At 44.1% G+C, this 23462-nt stretch overlaps 1 protein-coding gene across 4 annotated transcripts in view; it reads right to left on the reverse strand.

Moving 5' to 3' along the window:
* COQ8A (coenzyme Q8A) overlaps positions 1 to 23462 on the reverse strand; it is a 144469-nt gene that overhangs the window by 94001 nt on the left and 27006 nt on the right. For all 4 annotated transcript variants that reach the window (XM_048843370.2, XM_048843367.2, XM_048843368.2 and 1 more), the window contains 3 exons: positions 19328 to 19738; positions 17990 to 18056; positions 2598 to 2672 (listed from right to left, as the gene is read on the reverse strand). In XM_048843370.2, the coding sequence (XP_048699327.2) occupies positions 2598 to 2672; positions 17990 to 18056; positions 19328 to 19738 (553 nt within the window). The remainder of the gene's footprint in view (positions 1 to 2597; positions 2673 to 17989; positions 18057 to 19327; positions 19739 to 23462) is intronic.

Genomic DNA, 23462 nt, shown 5'->3' on the forward strand with positions numbered 1-23462 from the left:
GGAAGCCTTCCCCTCTTCACCCTCATCTCCCTGCCCCCACGTGATCACATGTTTACTTTCCAATTCTATCACTTTAAGAGGCAGACAGTGCTGAGGTTGGGAATGAAGAGATTCAGCTCCATGAGACTGTCATATCTCAGGATGCTCATTTAAGACACATGGAGGATCCATATAAGCAAGCCTTCAGAAGGGCTGTGGGAAGGCACTGAGTTCTGAGTCTAATAATCTTTGATACCATCCTCTCTCCAGACCTGCACATCTAGAAGATTTGGAAATGGCTTCATCTTCCTCTGGTACACCTTTAAATACCTGGCCTCCTCACTGCCCATAAAACTAGCATGCACTCTGGTCCTCATTTCCAATTTTTACTGAAACCCTGACAGTAACTTTTCCCCACTCAGTTCAAAAATATTACTGCTAACCTCATCCTGGCCTGTTCTGACCAGGTTATTGCTTCTTTCAATCTCTGCCCTGGTTCCCTCTTCACCACAGGAACAAATACAAGCTTCTTGTTTGCCATCTTCAAGAACCTTTACAGCTTAGTCCCCATCTACTCATTTGCTCTCAGTTTCTTACTGCATCACTTTTCCTGTCCCCCTCCCCAGATCAAATTCTCAGTCAGCAATAGCAGCCTCCTTGTACCACCCCGCCGCTTCCCACAAGTGCCTTAGTGCAAAGAATGCACCCTCCCCAAATTAATCCATAATACCACTATCCTGTCCTCCAAATCCCTCAAGATCCACCATTGCCACAATGCCCATCAAAAGCTACCACCTTGTCAATAGGGATATCCAATATTTAACTGAACTGAATCCATATAGGACTAGCTACAGTGCAAAGCTACATAACTATGATCTGTAATTATCAACCTCTTCCCTGTTTCTTCCACTATTGCACTCACTTGCTGCATCTTGTCTTCCAGATTGTAAACTCTTAACAGTAAGGAATATCTTTTACTCTGTTCACATGGTACCTACCACAATGGGATCCCTGATCTGACTGGAGCCTCTGAGCACTGCTGTAATGCTAAGTGTATTAAATAAATCTGAGATGAAGAAGCTCCTGAGGTGATTAAGAAAATAAAGAGGTGTTTGGAGTGGCTTCCCAGAATGGGCCATCTCACTGCTAGGTGGGATGGTGCTGCCCTATGCCAGCATATGAGTTTTATATAGGAGGTCAATGATAGCTAACAAAGGGAACCTCACGCACACACACAGATCAGGCGTCATTTTCTTAGTTATGTCCCCCATCCATCCATCCATCCTTCCCTCCCTATCACATGAAATGGAACTTGCAAGTAAACCAATGTCCAGTTCATTCCTGTCCCCCGCTCAATTTAAAAAAAAAAAAACAAAACTATAGATATGACTTCCCTATTGATATGACACACAACTGCCCAAGCATCTTAGATCTAAGCAGACTCATTTCCTTCTAGGAATACTGAGCCTCCAGTTACAAAAGCCAGGATTTCAAGGACGGTGGTCAGAACCAAAGGGCAAGAGCCAGAAAGATGCTCAGCTCCAACATTGGCTACACCATCAACTCTGTTAACATGAGTGGTACCAAGACCCCCATTGTGTCAAGTCAAATATAACAGCAGGGATATTGGATGGCAGGCAGGAACTTCATGGAAAGTGATGCTGCATCTGATCCAAGCTTTTGTGAATAGGAAACCAAAACAAGAATATCTACCTAGCCACAAGCCCTGAGTAAGCTGCTTTTTTCCAAAGAAGGAAAAAATATCATGTTCATATCTTCTGCACCTCAGTACTATGGATTGCACTAGCTGTTCCCTACCATCACATGGGGCAGCAACTCTCCCAGCTAGAATACAGGTGCAGAAAAGCAGTAAACATGTTAATTCAGACCAATGTCAGTGGGCAAAGGAGACATACCCAGAAACAGTATCCCTTTTCTTAAATTTGGGGATGAAACAAGGAAGACAGGAGGAAATGCAAAGTCTGGTATAAACTTGCTTGTATGGCACATAGCCCTTTCTTTATGCATGTCTATAGAATAGTCATGAGAAAGATACTGAAAGAAGTGAAATGCCAATTTAGTGTCTGAATAAATTATTTTCCCATGTTTTTTTACAGCAGTCATCACCTGAATATCAAATAGATAGAATATTGCTGAAGGTCAAGCAAGTCTTTATTACTTCAACCACTAACACCACATGGTTTCAGACATTAAGGCCTGGTCTACTATCCATTTTTGTACTGGTATAAGTATTTCAGTCAGGGGTGTGTTTTTTCGGTTTTTTTAACCTGAATAGTTATATCAGAAGAGCTTACTCCCCTTTCCTTATGGAATAAGCTAGATCAGTTGAAGCGCCTTTACACCCATCTAGCTGTGTCCATACAAGGTAAGTTGGCAAAGCGGTACAACTTGTGTTTAGACAAACCTTATGAGGTTAAAAAGAAATTAACTCAACCAAAAGAAACTGGGGGGGAAAAAAACGCCACTCCTCACATACTGCATCAGAGTCACAGCCTTTACAGACCTCATGATTTTATTCTTCTACATAGTAGAGAATGCCTAAAAAAAGAGAAAGCAACTAGGTTTTCTGTTCAAAACAAGCACACCAAAGAGCTCACCATTGCGTTCTTCAGGTCTAAGGCTCTTCTTTGCAACTTCTGCCAAGGCCCCAATGCCAAGACCAAAAGCTAGTCCTTTAAAACAAGATGAAAAAAAGCAAGTCAGTGGTGAATGAGCACAAAAATGCCATCTGTATATGCTTAAGCCATTTAATACATTCAGAGGATACTGAGAGGGAGCTCTTTTGTAATCAGCCCCTGACTGCATGGACTGCAGAAATATTAGCTTTCCCTACAGATGGGGAGACAAGACTTTAGCATTTATAAATGTACAAAAGTAACTTGATTACAAGAGTCTGGCTTTTATGATAATATAAGCTAACAATTACCCACCCTTCTCCTAGGTCTCTTCATTCACTCTGGCATGTCAGGGCTATATTATTATTGACTTAAGAGTTCTAAAATACTCAGCTCACAAGCATGCTGCAGAAGAGTGAAGCAGTAGGGTTCCACACTCCAGTTGTAGCTAGGCTTTAAAACATCACCCTGGAGGAAGGCTATTTGAGAAGGCAGATTACAATACTGCTTTTGATAATAGTTCACATGCGTCAAGGAAATTGCAAACGTTCAGACGCAAAGGTTGCTAGCGAAGTTTCAATAGTAAGGGCAGAGGCTTAAGCCAAATCTACACAATAAGACAACCAATCACACTCAAACAGGTAGCAACATTGTTGGGTCTAAATGCCAATTGTGTCCAAGCCATCAACATGGTTTAACAAGGTCTGGCCTATGTTATGTAGGAGAGTGGTTTTCAAACTGCGGGTTTTCAAACACAGGTGTCCTCGTGCTGCCCCCACCCCGAGCACTGGCTCCTGGCCAATGGGAGCTGGGGGAGTGGTGGCTGCAGGATAGAGCAGTGCAGAGCCGCTTTGGTACCTCTGCCTAGGAGCCGAACCTGCTGCTGGCTGTTTCTGGGGCACAGCGCAGTCTGCGATGCCAAGACAGGCAGGAAGTCTGCCTTAGCATCCCCTCTGTGTCACTGACTGGAAACCGCCCGAGATAAGCCTGCACCCCAACCCCCTGCCCCAGCCCTGACCCCCCCCCATACCCAGAGCCCCCTCCTGCACCCAAACCCCTCATCCCCATCCCAGAGCCTGCACCCCCAGCCCAGAGCCCCCCCTGCACCCCAACCCCCTGCCCAAGCCCTGAGCCCCTCCCACACCCCAAACCCCTCATCTCCAGCTCTGCTGGGTCACAGGCTTCAATAATTTTTTTCAACTGGGTCGCCAGAAAAAAAAGTTTGAAAACCACTGATGTAGGAGGTCAAGCTAAGATGATCAGAGCAGTCCCTTCTGGGCCTTGGAATCTATGAATGCCACCTGTACTGTAATTGTCTCCTCAAGAACTTGTGCAGCACTTAAATCAGTGCTCCCCCCCATAAGCTAAGTGGGACTTCAAGAGCTATGGCGATAACTGCACACTACCTTTGCTAGGGGTATGGGCTGGCTTCCTTCCTTATTTCAGACTGTAACATTTATTTTGCTGCATAAATCGGGACCCCAATGGTATTAAGTTAACCAAGCCAGCCAGCCCCACATCCCAGCTCTGCAATCAGAATATCCCAGAATGCATTGCCCCACATACGGCTAGCAGATGTTCCATATGCATGTCCTCCAAGAACTCTAGCCCCTGCTGAGCACCATGGGATAGTTTCCCATAGTGCACTGATACAAAACAGCCAGACAACAGATGTACAGACACACAAGGGCAACTAATACGGTTGTGCTGGGAGACAGGAGGGTACTTGTGTATCAAAAATAAAGAAGTTCTGTGGCACCAGTTTAACAAACATGGGCACAAACCAGCTGACACTCTTGGCATAAGGGGTCTCTCTCCTTCCTCCCAATTAATTCTAATTCCCTGCAAGATTTTAAACTGATATCATATGTACTCTCCACTTGGAGCATAGCTCCACCTTTATCTCACACATTAACCTCTCCACAACCTAAATACCAGTGCAAGTTTAGGCATCGCCACAAGCAGCTCCAGTGACATTACAGTGGCTTATTACTAAACATTAACCAGCAATGACTATTTTTCTTTGACTGATTTCATTTCTGTTTACATATTTTATTCTGATAAGGCAGTTCACTTTCAAACTGAACTTTCAACCTCCTGTACTGAGATTTGATAATATATGAAGCACGTAAGTTAAATAATAAAACTCTGCACTTAATAGCATCTTTTAGAGGATCTCAACATGTTTTTAAAAAGGTAAGCATTTTGAAGCTATAAACCATAATAAACTTCTCAGATAATTAGTTACAGGACAATAACCTTCCTCATGCTGAATAACTGTGAAGCCATAAAGCCTCAGCAGCTGATAGCAGGGAATAAAACCAAGGCTGTTTTGCTCCCACAACCAAACATACCCAACCAGGCACAACTTGACAATATAGGTTAGAGCCTAAGTTCCCTGTAAGCTGCATGGCAGCGCAGCAGCCTATTTAGTACTGCGGAGGCACTCAGGAAACCCGCCTGGCCAGGATCTGCCACAGCCAGGGGAGGGGCACCCCTCTTGCTCCCCCTCCCCAGCCCTGGCCCAGACCGGCCGCAGCTGAGGGAGAGGTGGGCTCCAGCCCTGAAGCTGCTGCAGCAGGGAGAGGTGCCTCTCCCCCGCAGTCCAGGTGCTGCTGTGGGGAGAGCTGGTGGGAGTCCTCTCTCCCTGCTGGAGCACCCTCCTGCACCCCAAACTCCTCATCCCCGGCCTCACCCCAGAACCCGCATCCCCAGCCCGGAGCCCCTTTCCACAATCCAAATCCTTCCCCCCCCCAGGAATTTTATTATGTGCACCAACATGGAAGTGATGTGTCACATTATTGTACCAATATGACACATCACTTCCATACTGGTGCACATAAAATTTATTCCATATATGCGTGGGAAAAATTAGAGGGAACACTATTAGAGCCACTGAAGGACAACATGAAGACACTCAAACATGTCAGACTCCATCCAGTAGAGTGCAGACACTAGCGATGGGCAGAAAACAAGAATTCTATTTCATGAAAAATACTGATTTCAGAATTTGTTTTCATTCCATACTGGAACAAGATGGAGACCTTTCAAAGTTTTTCCACAAGAGAAACCACAAACAAAAAGACACCTCTGAATCAGACAGAGCATGGACTCAAACCTGGGTCTCCCAACTACAGATGGAGGAATTTTTCTAGGAAAGGTTTTTTAAAGATCAGAAAATGCCAATTCATTGGGAAGGTTTCTGAGGTCCAAGACAAGAAGGAGTTATCGGCTATGGCCTCCTTCCCAACATGGACCTGAGAAACTTTCTTAATGAATCAGCATTTTCTGATTATAAAACCTTTCCTTGAAAAATTCCTCCTTCTCTAGGTGATACACCTAAAATAGCAAGCACTATATTACAGAACAGTACCAAGCAAAAAGAATCAGACAGGAAGATTTAAAGAGAGCAAAGAGTCCTTACCAAAAGGCAATTTTCTAGGTTGTGAAGGAGTGCTGATGTCAAGCTCCAAGATATAGCTCATTCAGCACCAGATCTGTTGGTAACACTCCCATTAAGAGCTCTGTTTTATTGTTATTGCAATTCTGAACTAGTTTGGCTCTAACTTGTCTTTACAGTATCCCACTCAAATGAAAGACTAGGGACCAGATTCTATCTCAGTTACCAGTGTTAATCAGGAGAAATTCTAGCATACTGAGAAGTATTTTTTGCTTTACGATAGTACAACTGAGATCAGAATCTGGCCTAGTGCTCTTCACCCCACACCCTAAAGAGTTTCTAATCCAAATTTTAAAAAGTACAACACAACAATTCACCCTGCAAAAAGGCTGCAAGGATTTACACTGTATAGAGCAAGGGATTAAAAAAAAGAAAAGGAGTACTTGTGGCACCTTAGCGATTAACCAATTTAGTCTCTAAGGTGCCACAAGTACTCCTTTTCTTTTTGCAAATACAGACTAACATGGCTGTTACTCTGAAACCAGGGATTAAAAAGGAGTTTATTAAAGGTAGCTCTTCTTAAATTGGAAAATTCTGTGGGATTTTCTAGCAGAAAACAACTAACAAGTGTCAGCCAACAACTGCTCAAAACAGGAGAAGGAAAAAAACAAAACATAGGCTTAGGCAAGCTTAAGCCTTAGCTGTTCTTTCATACTCCAGCCCCTAAAGACTTAAAGGCTATAAAAGCATTACTGTGGTGGTCTGAGCCTGACTGAGTTATTGTCCTATGAGCATTATACTGAAATTCAGTGCAAAAACCCCACAGCAGGTCTGCTGATAAAATGAACTATTTGGAAATGTAACAGGGAATAAGACAATATACAAAACTGGTCTAAACACAGTGGGGGAGGGAAGAAAGTGCCCCTAGGGTGGGTGGGATCCTGCTGCTTTGATTGTTGCTATACAGCAACAAAGTCCGCAAAGTCAGTAACTGACTGTACTGCAAACCCACTCCATTCATCAAGAAAGCAAACAAGCCAAGCAACAACCTAGTAAAAATATTTTAAATAACTTGAAGACTCTTATTCCCATGAAAGGCACATCAGGCAGTCCACTCCTCAAGACCTGGTGCCTTTCACTGGTCCTTGAGGCTTACACCATTTTTTTTAAATCTTGAGTTTTCACAGTTTTATGTCTCTCTCTATTCCCCTTCCTGTGTTATTTACTGGAAAGTTGCAAAATTAAAAATTTAAGAGCACAGGCCTAATTCATCACTGGTGTGCAACTCCATTGACTACAACAGAATTACACTAGGGACTAGTTTGAGCTTTATTTTTAAAACACTACATTTCCTTTTTCACTAAACTCATTCAGCATTCATTGTTTACGGGCTCTTTAGGGTATTTCTTAGCTCACAACAAGGGTTATGGGGAACATGACCAAGCAAATATTGCAAATATTTGGGCTTGGCAGGATTTGATATAAACAGATAGATGTGGGTAAAGATCAGCTGACAGACTGAAATCGACAAAAAGATATTGATCAATAACAGTTGGTGGGAGTGCAGCCTCCCCTCCTTACCCCGAAGGGATCAGGTGTCGCTGGCCTTGCTGCAATGCAGAGTCCTTGCTATCATGGACCCACTCCCTCATTCATGTGATAGTTGGACTGCAATGGGCTCACAGAGCTTCTGCAGGGCCAGTGACAATGGATCCCTGCAGGCGCATGGCTACTGTCCTGGCCCAGCAGAACAGAGACCCCACAGCCAGGACTGTGAGGATAAAGCGCCCACCACAGGGGAGGCCACCTTGGTGCTGAATGGCTAAGTCCTCCTCCTCCTCATGGCCCTAGGATTCTGCTCTACCATGCCAAGAGCGCAGGCTGCCCTTCCCCACCTTTTCCTACCCCTTGTGCCTGCAGGGATCTGATGTCACCACCCAACTACAGAGAGCCTCTGCAGCTCCACCATGAAGGCCCTGCTCACTCACTCAGCAGCCAGGAGTGTGGGAGCCATCCCTCAGCAGGAACTGTTCAGCAGTACCCAGGGATGGCTCCCACCCTCCTCCTTGCTTCCTGGCTGCTTTTCCATGGGAAACATGGCTGCTTTGCCATGCCCAGACCACAGCCTCCCCAACACCTTGCACCCCAGGTGTCTTGAGCCCCTTGGCCATACAGGGAGCCACTAGGAGCTGCCTGTACCCCGCTATCAACACTGCCCTAAACCCCAATCTTACACCCTACTTAATTTCCAGCAACTGTAAATATTAAAAAATAAAAATTTTATCTTAACAGTCACAATTAGGAAAAAATACTGAATCTTGCCAAGCCTACAAATACTGCATGGGATGGATTGATTAGACCTAACAAGACACTAATTTCAAGAAAATCTATTAATATTTGCTTTTCCAAACTTCTTCTACATATCCACCCACCCCAAAGGCTGTGGTTTTAGACCTACACTACCTGACTGTTTACCTCTGAATAGTTGGCAGCCTTCTATAACAAAATCCATACATTCCTGGGCTTATTTTCAGAGGTGCTGAGCATCCAGAGCTCCCACTGAAGTCAACAGGAGCTGAAGCTGCTCAGCACCTCGGGGGGGGGTTGGGGGAGTGGGAGACAGTCCACTGGTGTCAAAATATGAAGTAAAAAACAAACGAGGAGTCCTTGTGGCACCTTAGAGACTAAAAAATTTATTAGAGCATAAGCTTACATGAGCACAGCTCACTTCATCGGATGCATACAATGAAAAATATAGTGGGGAGATTTTATATACACAGAGAACACGAAACAATGGGTGTTATTATACAGATTAACAAGAGTCATCAGGAAAGGTGAGCTATTTCCTCTACAGCAAACAGGGAAAGATTAAGAATGAGCTCTCAAAACTGGATACTCATAAAAAACCAACCTTCCACACAGGCTTCCTTGTGGCTAGACTTTACAAAAACTAGACAAGCCATTTACAACACACACTTTGCTTCTCTACAAAAGAAAAATGATACTAAACTACTACATGCCAAAAGGGGCCACAAGAGCGGTTCCCTTAACCCACCCAGCAATATTGTTAATCTATCCAATTATACTCTTAGCCCAGCAGAAGAATCTGTCCTATCTCGGGGCCTCTCCTTCTGCCCCTCCACCCCCACGAACATGATACAGTTCTGTGGTGACCTAGAATCCTATTTTTGACGTCTCCAACTCAAGGAATATTTCCAATACGCCTCTGAACAACATACTAACCCACAGAGATTTTCCTACCAACACTACAAAAAGAAGGATTCTGGGTGGACTCCTCCTGAAGGTCGAAACAACAGAATGGAGTGACAGAGTGCTTCCGCCGACGTGCACAGGCTGAAATTGTGGAAAAGCAACATCACTTGCCCCATAACCTCAGCTGTGCAGAACACAATGCCATCCACAGCCTCAGAAACAACTCTGACATCATAATAAAAAAGGCTGACAAAGGAGGTGCTGTCGTCATCATGAATAGGTCAGAATATGAACAAGACACTGCTAGGCGGCTCTCCAACACCACTTTCTACAAGCCATTACCCTCTGATCCCACTGAGGGTTACCAAAAGGAACTATACCATCTGCTCAAGAAACTCCCTGAAAAAGCACAAGAACAAATCTGCACAGACACACCCCTAGAACTCTGACCAGGGGTATTCTATCTACTACCCAAGATCCATAAACCTGGAAATCCTGGACGCCCCATCATCTCAGGCATTGGCATCCTGACAGCAGGATTGTCTGGCTATGTAGACTCCCTCCTCAGGTCCTACGCTACCAGCACTCCCAGCTATCTTCGAGACACCACTGACTTCCTGAGGAAACTACAATCCATCAGTGATCTTCCTGAAAACACCATCCTAGCCACTATGGATGTAGAAGCCCTCTACACCAACATTCCACACAAAGATGGACTACAAGCCGTCAGGAACAGTATCCCCGATAATGTCACGGCAAACCTGCTGGCTGAACTTTGTGACTTTGTCCTCACCCATAACTATTTCACATTTGGGGACAATGTATACCTTCAAATCAGCGGCACTGCTATGGGTACCTGCATGGCCCCACAGTATGCCAACATTTTTATGGCTGACTTAGAACAACGCTTCCTCAGCTCGTCTCCTAATGCGCCTACTCTACTTGCACTACATTGATGACATCATCATCTGGACCCATGGAAAAGAAGCCCTGGAGGAATTCCACCATGATTTCAACAATTTACATCCCACCATCAACCTCAGCCTGGACCAGTCTATACAAGAGATCCACTTCCTGGACACTACGGTGCTAATAAGCGATGGTCACATAAACACCACCCTATACCGGAAACCCACTGACAGCTATACTTACTTACATGCCTCCAGCTTTCATCCAGACCACACCACACGATCCATTGTCTACAGCCAAGCTCTACAATACAACCACATTTGCTCCAACCCCTCAGACAGAGACAAATACCTACAAGATCTCTATCAAGCATTCTTACAACTACATTACCCACCTGCTGAAGTGAAGAAACAGATTGACAGAGCCAGAAGAGTACCCAGAAGAAGTTACCAACTACAGGAAAGGCCCAACAAAGAAAATAACAGAATGCAACTAGCCATCACCTTCAGCCCCCAATTAAAACCTCTCCATCAAATCAAGGATCTACAACCTATCCTGAAGCATGACACATCACTCTCACAGATCTTGGGAGACGGGCCAGTCCTTGCTTACAGACAACCCCCCAACCTGAAGCAAATGCTCACCAGCAGCCACACACCACACAACAAAAACACTAACCCAGGAACCTATCCTTGCAACAAAGCCCATTGCCAACTGTGCCCATGTATCTATTCAGGGGACACCATCATAGGGGCTAATCACATCAGCCACACCATCAGAGGCTCGTTCACCTGCGCATCTACCAATGTGATATATGCCATCATGTGCCAGCAATGCCTCTCTGCCATGTACACTGGCCAAACTGGACAGTCTACGTAAAAGAATGGACATAAATCAGATGTCAAGAATTATAACATTCAAAAATCAGTCGGAGAACACTTCAATCTCTTTGGTCACTTGATTACAGACCTAAAAGTGGCAATTCTTCAACAAAAAAACTTCAAAAACAGACTCCAACGAGAGACTGCTGAATTGGAATTAATTTGCAAACTGGGCACAGTTAACTTAGGCTTGAATAAAGACTGGGAGTGGATGTGTCATTACACAAAGTAAAACTATTTCCCCTTGTTTATTTCCCCTCCCACTGTTCTTGTAAAGTGCTGGAAATGGCCCACCTTGATTATCACTACAAAAGGTTTCCCCCTCTACTGCGCTCTCCTGCTGGTAATAGCTCACCTTTTCTGATCACTCTTGTTACAGTCTGTATGGTAACACCCATTGTTTCATGTTCTCTGTGTATATAAAATCTCCCCACTGTATTTTCCACTGCATGCATCCGATGAAGTGAGCTGTAGCTCACAAAAGCTTATGCTCTAATAAATTTGTTGTTCTCTAAGGTGCCACAAGTACTCCTTTTCTTTTTAGGGATACAGACTAACAGCTGCTACTCTAAAACTTACCAAGTGTGAGGTTAGTCTAACAAGACAATTCAATTGACAGCAGGATACCAAGGGAGGAAAAATAATTTTTGCAGTGGTAATGAGAGTGACCCATTTCAGACACACATTACCACTTCAAAAATTATTTTTCCACCCTTGGTATCCTGCTGTCAATTGAATTGTCTGGTAAGACTAACCTCACACTTGGTAAGGCAATTCACATCTTTTCATGTATTTGTACCTGCGCCTGTATTTTCCGCTCCATGCATCTGCTGACATGGGTTCTAGCCCATGAAAGCTTATGCCCAAATAAATTTGTTAGTCTCTAAGGTGCCACAAGGACTCCTCGTTGTTTTTGCTGATACAGACTAACACAACTACCACTCTGAAAAATATAAAGTGTAACTGTCATCTATGGTTTTACCCAGGCATATGGGTAATTTCAGGGCTACAGCCTACAGCTTTCTTTTCCACCAGTGTATTGTTTTAAACAATTGCCAGGTGTCTGCTAGTTCCCATTATGCTACAAACTGAAATCAAAACATGAGCCATCCTGAAAGCAGGTCTGTTCAAAACGAATGCACTCACTGAGCAACTGACAAAACAAAGTTGATGGATGCTTAACAGTTTGCTACCACTATGCACAGCTTGCCAAGCTCTGAAAGTGAAAGGTATTTTCCCCTCTAGTAGCATGTGCTCTGGGTATGGTCATGTTGTACACTGCAAGCATTATACAGTGTGCTGCAATGCAGGACAGATTGACCATCTGCGTGAGACAGCTTTGCACAGCACGAATCTAGCCACTGGCATTGATTCCTACTAGCTTCCTGAGCACTAAATTCACCCCCCAAAAATGTAAACAAAGTAATCATCAGTCCTGGAAATATTTGTATTACAATAAAAAGAACAGACCCCATATATTATGGTTGCGCCTGTACTTTGTGGCAAGTTGCTCAGAAACTAATTACAGCTAGAATGACTCCACTGGACATTTCTAGCATTTAATACCCTCAATTACACACTAAGCTCAGCAGAACCAATATATGTATAATGCAAGCGAGGAGAGATCGAAGTTCAATGAAGGAATTTACTTATATAGTCAGCATTAAATTCCAATTAGTTCATAGCATTCTATGCACACACTGCAGGGAAGAATCCTCAAACTTTAAGGCAGTCTACACCTCTTTTCCCAGAAAGGCTGTGATTTCAGGCAAGCTCACAGCAACAGACCACGTACTTAACACCCTCTGTTACGGAAACCTCAAGCGTTCCCATTTCGGCACGAGGGCTCCAATAAGACAGCTAGAAGATCAGTATGTTCTCCAGAATATGTCCAACTTGTTCAAAAATTCACAAGGGGGAAAAGAAAGGCACCTGTCTGGTTTATTGTGGAAGAGACGAAAGAAAAGTGGCAGTTCCAACGGTACTCACTTCAGTATACTCTAGGGCAGTTCTCAACCCGCGGCCCAATCAGCACACAGCTGCAGCCTGTATATACAAGTAGTATATAGTGTGGATGTGGCCTACATTTTATGTAGAGAGCTGCGTAATGGTAAATAGGCTGAGAATCACTGCTCTAGGGAGAGTTGAAATCTAACCTAGGTTTTCACCTCCCCACCCATCCTTCCCTAATAAATCAGAAGTTTCCCATCTCATAATAAAAATGAGAACTAAACTGCTACTGTCCCTCCTCAAGAAAGTTAGAGAAAGGTCAAATGCCACTCTGTAGACTCCACATCTTTTTAATCCATAATCATCTCTCTAGCAGAAACCTACCCCACCTATTAAAAAAATATACTCTCAAAAAATTTCTTCCCCATCCCATATGCATCTTCAAATGAGATCATTGCCATGTACAGACCTCTCTCAAAGTTCAGGGAGAACAAACAACTCAGAACTCACTGATAGTTTCCTTGCTTTTAGAATTCAGGTTAGACTCCAATGGACAATAGCAATGATCCTTCTATACAGGGATAGCAAAGCCACTACCACCGCTAAGTATTGTAACAGGCAGCTGATGGAACAGAAAAGGATCATATCCCAATGCCAAGTGTTTTTGCCAGATCACTGCACTCTTGTTCTCACACAATCTTGACCACTCAACAGTCTAAGGAATATAAGAACAAAGTAGATGTGGTGTTATTTAATCTCTGAGGTATAGTCACCCTCGGGCTTCCCCTTCACTGTTCAACATTTTGTCTCTTCTGCTCTGCCTCTGTTCTGCAGCATAGCTCAGACTCCTTTCTGCAGCAGTTCCCAACCGCTAGCAGTGTAACTGGTACCTCTCTTTAGATCACCCCAGGTGCAGTCTTCCTGTCTCTAGCACATCTTCTATTGAGAGTGCAAGCTGAAAGGAAATGTAGAGGGGAGACAACACCATGTAGCTACAGGAACTCTTCAGCAGATCTACTAGTCTGAGCTCTGACATGGGGCATTTATTTTGCCTTATGCTTACTCTGCCTTCTTTGAGAGGAAAGCTAGTCTACTGGATAGGGCACTGGTCTAGGACTCTCAGCAGAGTTCTATTTCCATCTCAGTCACAGACTTCCTCTGCGACTTTGCACAAATCACTTAATGTGCCCAGTGCCTTAGCTCCTTGCATATAAAAACAGGAGAAATACTTCTCACAACACTCCTGTGAGACAGGAGATGACATCCAGAAGACTTGTGGGGTATCCAGTACTAGTGATGAACGCCATGTAAGACCTTTGCTGCCCTCTCCTCAAAGGCTAGTAATAGCCATTCAGAACCTCCAGAGAGACAGGGGCATGTGCAAGGAGATGGGAGCAGCTACTGTGGGCCTCCTTTGCTGACCTCAGCTATTGGTGATGGTTTAGTGCAGGGGTCAACAATTATTTTTTGTCAAGGTCCAAATTTCTTGGTCAAGATATAGTCAAGGTCCAGACTCCAGAGAAAATAATATGAAAACAACAATGATAATAAGTAAATAAAAAGACTCCACGGTCCATTCAAAAGCTTCTGGCAGTCCAGATTTGGCCTGCTGTCTGCCTATTGAGTACCCCTGGTTTAGTGAGTCACACTTAATTCTCTGAACAGCAGACAGGCTGACCTGGCTTGCCACTTCTGCCTGATTCTGCTCTGTGAATACTACAATTCCTGCAGGAGGCCATCTACAGTTTGGAGCTGACGTGGCATTTACAAGCAAGGCAAAAGTGAACAGCGGATCATGCCCTAAGCTGGTCATGTCTTCTTGAAGAAAACTCCTAATCAGGACAACTAACAAGTCTTTACCTATATCCTTTTTTTAAAAGCCTATATTCGTAACAGACATTAGTAGGTGAACAGTTTTCCCTACTGATTTTACCCTGGATCAGCAGTGACTGTTTTGCTGTCTTACTGGCAGCTGCCCCTTACTTAAGACCTGTGTTACTGCACAGATATGAAATAGGAGCATACACAGATCTGAGAAACATGCCTGGCTCTAGCCAGTTAATAAGCTCTCTGTTTGTTATTTACTCCTGCCACAACTCCCATACCCAGAGCCACATGCTGTACCAATTCTCTTAAGCAACTGAGGGACAATTTCAAAGTGAAGAGATTCTTCAGCTCACAACAGTTTCAATGGAAACTGTAAGCATTCAGCACCTCCAATAACCAGACCCTGAGCTTTGAAGTTACTGTGATTACTGCTGCGGAGCAGCTCAAGGAATCTCACATGGTGCGGTGTACACTGCACCAGAGTTTTAAAATGTAGTATTAAGTTTTAATTAGAAGAGGGCACTCACCTCATCAGATTAAAGCAAGCCAAGTAAAACCATTGTCTGGAGTTACCAGACATGGATTTACAGTATACTGTTATTATTAAGTACATGTGCAGGCCAAAAACAGTTCTAAACTTAGAGTAAATAATGTACAGAAGCTGCTTTTAACTGTAAACGGAGCCACGTCTCCACACATAACAGACCTCACACTTGCCTGAAGTATTCTGAAGTTACAGTTATATCTCTCAAGCCAGCCAATACCCAGGTCCTTTAATTAAAGAGCTTTCCCTCTTACTCCAGATGATCCATCATTCCCCTGATTCTGATTCACTACTTCAGAGGAGAAAGACCCTTTCAAACATTAGCCATCCCACCCAGCCACCAAAAGGAGAGGCTTTGGTACTGAATCAACCCACCTGAGGCTTGACACCTATTAGAGGCTAACAAGATCACAGACAAGATCATACTTCTCCCTACTGTTGCAGAAAAGGCTCATCAGTTCCTGACACTATCAAGGAAGAAGGCATGAACCTGGGGAAACTGAACAAAACCCCCTCTGTTCCTTCACCAAGATCCAAAAAAAGCAAACCAGGAACCAAGAACAGGCTGAAAGCAACAGCCCAGCTGTTCTTGACCTCAATTTCAAGCACCTCAGAAAGGAGAGTGATGTATGGAGAAGAATGTTTTCCAAATGGCCCTGGCTGTAAACAATGTATTCCCCACCCCCACTCTTTTTTTTTTATTATTGTTATTATTAAAGAAGTTTCACTTCTCTTCTCCCCACCCTCTCAGGGTAACTTTCCAGCTTGAAGCAGGAGTCAGCCATTCCTCACGACACACAGTCTTGGATGCAAAGAACTGGAGCTGTATGCCTACAGTACTGAAAGTCCAGAGACAGACAGCATGGACAGTTGCCATTTCACATCAAGCAGCTGTCAGCAGGCAGCTAGAATAAATCTGATTACATGGAAAATGAACAGACAGCAGTAATGCAACATGCTTTCCTCAAAACATGGGTTAGGGTGCAAGAAGCACCCATGTCCGTGCTTCAAATCTGCGGAGGCTTGTATGCTCTCAGAGCTTCAAAAAAAATTGTTTTTAAAGAGATGCTGTTATTCCAAGAAGTGGATCGTGATGCATTGTCCTCTTTATGCGGCAGAGCAGAATGAGGTGGGTAAGAAACCCTGCATTGAAATGCAGAGTTCAGATTTCCTGAAGGTGGTAGGAGTCTTCTCCCCGCATTCTGCAATTTAAGTGTTGCTTATCCTAAGCAAAGCTACACTGCAAGGAACTGTTCCTTTCCAGCTCTTTCCAGCAAGCATATTATGCACACTCTCCAATATAAGTAGGCTAAGGAACTACTCCTGTGCACTGGCAGGTCTGAAAAGTATTGGGCAGACCACCTCACGGTATTAAACATTTGGGGATGTCTAGATTGTGTGTTTCAAGCAGATTTTGTGAAGTCCTGATAGATGTGAGGACAAGCTCTAAAATCACTACTTGAGAGAAAACTCACAATGTAATTATGCTGCATTTACCTGTAAACAATATGATCACATCTAAGCAAAAGGAAAAAAAGGCTGCAAGTTTAATGATTATAGAATAGGGGACTGGGAGTCATGCACTTCCATGAGCGTTTTCCCATTTATAATCTGGGTGTAATACTTCCCTTATCTCACAGAGATACTGTGTAGTTTCATGAACATTTGTTATGCCCTTTGAAATCCTCAGATGCAATGTGTTATGCAAGTGCCAGCTATTACTTCTATAAAAAGGTCCATCTTAAAAAGCACCAATTCTTTCAGTATGAGCCCAATCCTGCAAGCAATTCATGCACAGAAATCCCACTGATTTCAGTGAGAATTCTTCACAAAGAAAGCTTGTAGGATCAGGCCCTTCATATCTTCCAATTAGAAAGTTCTTTACTAATGAGATAAATACATTGTCCATGTCTGTTCTGCAGATAAATTCCCCACCCTCCACCAGAATAATACATTTCATAACATCTGGCCAACAGTCAAGTGAACAGTATGGATCAGTTCAAACTAAGGCACGCTACTGTAGAGTACTTCATATTGTTGAAGTAACCAGAGGAAGGATTCTCTCTCTCAAAAAAAATGGATGCAAGTCTGCAGGAGCAGAGGCATTTTTATTGGCTAACAGGTAACTAAACAAAAAACAGAAAGGTGAAGGAACAGAGTATTACCAAGAAGAGTAGCAGCACCCTACCAAATCCTCCACACAGAACTTCTAAGACTAGCATGTGTTTCCACTAGAGGCAGACTGCTGCATGGTAGCCAGAGAATACAGGAGAGAACAAAGTGACAGAGCCAGGGTCTGAGAACATGCACATATCAACTTTGGGGATTTGGCCTCTGCAACGCGTCCCACTGCATATGGGTCAGATTCATCCCTGCTCCAACTCCACTCAGATCAGTGGAGGAGATCTGTAACCATAATAAAGCAGCATGAGCTTAGCGTTGATCCAAACCACCCATTTGTAGTAAGGCACACCCAAATGAGTCCTTAACTAGAACAGAAGTGGTTATGTTCATTACTGCAGCACTCAGCTCTTCCCTGATGCCTCACCGTCAGCACCCTCATGGCCATTGACTAATACAAAAAATACATGCACAAGTGCCAGGCCCTCACCTCCATTCTCTCTCTCTCACACACACACACACCCCTCACCTCCAAAGTTAGCGAGTCTCCCAAGCCGTGTGACTGGCACCTTCCGCTCTCGGGCCCGTTCACTGAGCTGCATGATTGGGAGAAAAAAAAATCCACAGTGAAACTCAGCAAGGAGAGGTTGATGCTACCAAAGAAAATAAGAACATAACTTATTTGATGCCTGAAAACCTTCACCATGCTAGAAATCAGCATCCCACAAATTCCAATCTAGGTATTTCTAGGGCACTGGTCCCTATAGCCTCTAGAAGCTCATGTTTTTCCAAGTGAACACAATGTATCATGCAAACTGTAAACTGAAGCAAACATTAAACATCTCCAGTGACAAATACTGGGGGAGCCACGGAGAGGGAAGCAAGAGGGATAAAAGGGTTTGTGTTCATGTCTAAGTAGCCCATGTCTATAGCTAACAAGGCAGCCCTTTGACCTACGTGATATAGTAGGGTCCATAAAACCAACACACCTTGCATTAGTGAAATTAGTGCTCCTGAAAGTTACCATGTTCACAGCACTATAGACTACTACTCTAGTTACAAGTGTAGTACAAGCACAAGCGGGTTTACTAAAAGCAGCCCAGTGGATTAAATGAACTGCAAACCCTGGAAACATCTGAAGTGGGTTTGGAGAAGGAGAGAGCCACACCAATGATGGCAAATCTCTTTGCTGTGTGCTCTCTCATTCCACTATAGTCTCTCCTCCCTCTTTCACATGACGGCATGGTGACCCGGTAAGCATTTGCAAGATTATGCCACTCCTAGGTATGTTTATACTCTGGGGTAGAAGTGCAAGCTTCCCATATGCTATCCTATGGGCAAGCCTGACCTGGAGGGATCACACTCTCAGTTCAGAGGTTTTCAGCATATACTGCCCGCTCAATCTTTCACACCTCTACTGAGATTGCCATCTAGCCAGTACAGTCCCTTCCAGACCAGAATGGATTCTTTCAGAGGACATTCCTTGCACTGCCAAAGCCTACAGCTGTCTGCACCTGCTCCATGTCTCAGTCTGCAAACGAAGAGTAAATATAGACCCTTAACTATCCTAAGCATTCAGTGGCACACATGTGACAGGTGAGCAGCTGTTAGTAGAGAACAATTCTAATTTCACATACACATTTTAACCATCCTCTGACAGAAGATGAATGGGGGAAGGGGGGGGAGTGTGTGTGTGACAGAACAACATTGCATAGACTGAAATTAAAAACAAAACAGATACCATCCCCCTTCCCACCCACGTAGCAATAAGCCAAATTCAAAGGAGGAGAAGCAGTAGGAGAGGGTGAGAAAGGATGATTGTGTGGCTAAAGCAGAGGACTGGAAATCATTAATAAAAAACACATACCATTTGCTTGTGAGGTTTCTGTTCTGGATCAGTTTTGGCCTGCCTGGCTTTATCAATATCTTCAGCTGTTAGCCCACTGACAGAGGAATGGTCCTGGTGAAAAGCCCTGTTTTGCCCAAAAGTAGCAGCAAAAGGATTTCCACGGTCCCTAAAGCCTCCAAATAGCTTTGCATTCACTTTGGCAGAGAAGGGAATCTGCCCTGGGCTTGCATCTCCAATCTCGCTGAAATTTCTAAAAGGTTCATTTGTGGCGTAGCTGTAAGCTGGACCCTCTGTACCACTACCTTTGTGGGGCTGGCGTGGAAATGAGAAGTCCTTTGTAGCATTTGACGACTCTGGCCCCGAGAAATTGTAATCACTCCCAAAATCCTCACCGAGATCAGTTAAGTTTTCTTGCTGTTTACCCAGATCCTGCAAGTAACATAGGAATACGTCAGAAACCAGAAATTTAAAAAAACCCGCAGGACACCAAACAAAGATCCTTTCACCTGTGAGTTTCAGAGGAACAGCCGTGTTAGTCTGTATTCGCAAAAAGAAAAGGAGGACTTGTGGCACCTTAGAGACTAACCAATTTATTTGAGCATGAGCTTTCGTGAGCTACAGCTCACTTCATCAGATGTATACCGTGGAAACTGCAGCAGACTTTATATACACACAGAGAATATGAAACAATACCTCCTCCCACCCCACTGTCCTGCTGGTAATAGCTTATCTAAAGTGATCAACAGGTGTTACCTGTGAGTGTAACTAGGTTGTACTGATTTCAAGGGGAGGTACTCCTAGGTATATCCAGTCAATCCCACATCATACACACAGTCTGGGTACTTGGGAAGGTACAAGAATTCTGGAGACCATTTATACTGAACACAGTACTTAGCTTCTACAGCGATGGGTTCTATAGACCTGATGACAGAAATGATCTGCTATCATCCCTCCCCTGGTACTCCCTCACACATCACTCAAGACTTCAGTTTTTATCCTTCTTGCACTCTTCCCCATTAAGGTGTAAAAATACCTAAACTATGAATAAACTCTTTCAGAAGTGCTAATTGAATGTCTAATCATAGAGCAATTTAGCTTAGCCCCAAGTGGCTGATTCCACGAACAACAGAAAATAGTATTTCTTTAACCAGCCAGCAAGTTATTATAGTATTTGTACATTTCATTGAGAGCATGATTACTTTGTGCTTAAAGCAAGGGTGTGACCTCACAGCTAAGCTCAATGTGAGGTGTTGCCAGGCAAACTTTTCCAACCTAGTTCTGCCAACACACTTGGGTCCTGCCTTGTGATACCTACCTTGCTATTCCAGGTATCTGCGAATACCGCAAACTGATTGGCAGCATCAAAGCAAGAAACAGAGAGTTAATGAACTGTCTAGTGCCCTTGGGACTCCAGTTACCTGCCAATAGACCCTGTTGGTGCTGCTGAGAACTGCAACCAAATCAATGTTTTAATCATTATACAGTCAGGCAGACAGCAGCATATTCTAGGCTCTTACCCAAATGCTAATTATCTGAGGAAGAAATGCAGGACATAGCCCTTCCTGTTATGCAGGCAGGTCTCATGCAATTTCCAGCACCAACATTGAGGGGGGAGGGGGAGGAATATCTCTGCAGGTTTAATCAGTGCAGCAGCAGCAACCCACCTCCCACCAGGGTGTGAAGCGAGCAAATTTCTTCTCTTCGTACTTAAGTCTTAAATAGTCAGTATTTGGCAAGGGCTGCAAGGGATGGAGAGAGTTTCATTTACTGCAGAAGGTTCTTTTTTCCATCTAGTAATATACATTCTCTTCTTCAGACAAGCCCCAGACTGCCGACCCATTCTTATATTCTTGTTTTGGCTGCAGCTACTAATACAATGATTCAGACAGCGAGCTGTATTTCAAGTCTATAAATACGATCTTCCACTTTTGCAGAGAGGTGCATAAAGAAATGCTATAGAAATTTGCCATGGTTTGAGCAGAGCTCTCCCTAATTCTCTCCTGCCAAAGCTGATCAGAACACAAAGTACTACCCTATTAGACCCTGGGTCCAGAGAGATTGAAGAAAAGTTTTAAAATAAATATTGCAAACCTGGGATGACAAAAGGAAAACTAAGATTAAGGTAATGGCAGCAAAAAAGTTATTGCCACAAGCACCAACAACCAGATACACTTAGGGGGCTCTGCAGGTCACCAAAATCATGGCCAACTTCAACCAAAAATGACAGATTCATGGATTTTAAGGCCAGAAGGGACCATTATTATGAATGATCATGTACTCAGGTGTCCTGTGTAATGCAGGCCATAGAATCTCATCCAGTAATTACAGCATCAAGCCCATAACTTGTGTTTCAGCTATAACACATTTTAGAAAGACATGCAAGTTTTGATTTAAAGACTCATGTCCTCCCAGGGCACTAAGCACCAGATTTTCAAGAGATGTCAGCACCCTGGAGCACTTATGTAAGTCTGGCCATAAGGATCACAATAAGAGCTCCTGAACACTTTTGAAAATCTGGCCTTTATTTAGGCTCCCATATGGGAAAATGGCACCTTTGAAATTCCAGCCCAATTGTGGGCACTGAACACTTAAAGATCTGGCCCTGAGTTCTTCAGAAAATACTACCTGCCATGGGGTATGGCAGACAAGTTGCAAAGCAGTAGAATTCCACAGAGGAAACAAGAACTGGCTAAGTGCTAAAGGTAGAAAGAAAATTCACCTTATACAAGTCCATTCTCACAGCCAAATGAGAGGGGTAACCATTGGCAACCAAAGTTTGTAAATATCTAAGTTGCTGAGCTTTTCCCTTTCCAATCTTAGCCAGACCTTAACTCTTGACAAGAAAGCTTTCAGTCCATAATTGGAATTCCCAGGCATTACCACAATACAAATAAGTTATCTGACAGAACAAAAAATTCCTACTGGATATTTATCTTCATGGAGAACATGATCTCCCATTTGCTTTGTGTTTTCCTACCACAGTCTCAAGAGTCCTCTAAACCTTAAATCCTCAGCCTCACCTCACAACTCTCTCCTGGGAAAAACAAAAAAGCAGCCATGAACAGTAGGCCTCCCAGGTATGCCTTCGCACTTGGAACACACCATGCTGACTTTTTGTGCTTGAATCTCAGTACCTTGCATTGCTCTCAAAGGACTTCACAGTGCATAACTCATCCATATGTCAATCCCTTCACCTGTGCACAGAAACAGGAAGATGTCTGCCCATTCCATTCACCCAACTGAAAGACAGGTAACCCAAGACTCTGGTCTGGTTGTGGGTGAGTCACTCAAAGATGCTGTATTTCAAGAATACTGAAGAATGAGGGTTTTAAAAAGAAAAAAGATCCCCCCACCCAAACTGTAAAATCAGTTTTGACAATATTGATTTAAGATAATTTTTTTCAATATTCTACAAGCTATCACCTGAATTTTCATGGTGTAGCGTTAATCCATGCCTCAGAATACCAGCAGACCTTGTCTATGTCTCAGCATCCTGCAGTAGCTGGGAGGACCCTATGTTACTCCTAGGGGAATTCTGTGCAGAATTTATGTCCCCTTTCTTTGCTTCCCGGCAGAAAAATGACTTTGACGGGGAAGCAAAGGGAAAATCACAGAAGCGGTCATGCAACCCTCTACGGCAGTATGTTTTGGGTGACCAGGGCAGCCATCAGAGAGGTAAATCACTGTGGGGCAGGAGTCGGGACAAGGGAAGACCAGCTGGTGGCTCCTCCATGCACTGGGCTCAGCTGCTAGTCGTGGCTGGGCTAGGGAGGATGGGACTTCCTCATCCCCTGCACAGCATCCGGGGCAGAATCAAACCCACCTACAGATTTCTCCCCTGGCTGCAGGGGGAGGGATCCCTGTACAGGGAGCTACTCCTGCAACTGCCCAACCCCATGTACATCCACTCAACCCCATGTACATCCAGACCCTCCTGCCGAGCCTCACCCTCCCCCCGCAATCAAATCAACCCATAAGCCCCACTCTTCCTGCACCTAGACCACTCTGACAAGCCTCTCGTACCCAAGCCCCAACCAGCTGCATTTGGATCCCCATCCCACTGAGGCCCACTCCCCAAGCATCTGAACCCCATCACTAAGCCCTCCACACGCAGACCGCCGTGCCAAGCTTTATCCCTCCCACCCCACCCAGA

Source organism: Caretta caretta, chromosome 3 (genome assembly GCF_965140235.1).
Source record: "Caretta caretta isolate rCarCar2 chromosome 3, rCarCar1.hap1, whole genome shotgun sequence".
Lineage (NCBI taxonomy): Eukaryota > Metazoa > Chordata > Testudines > Cheloniidae > Caretta > Caretta caretta.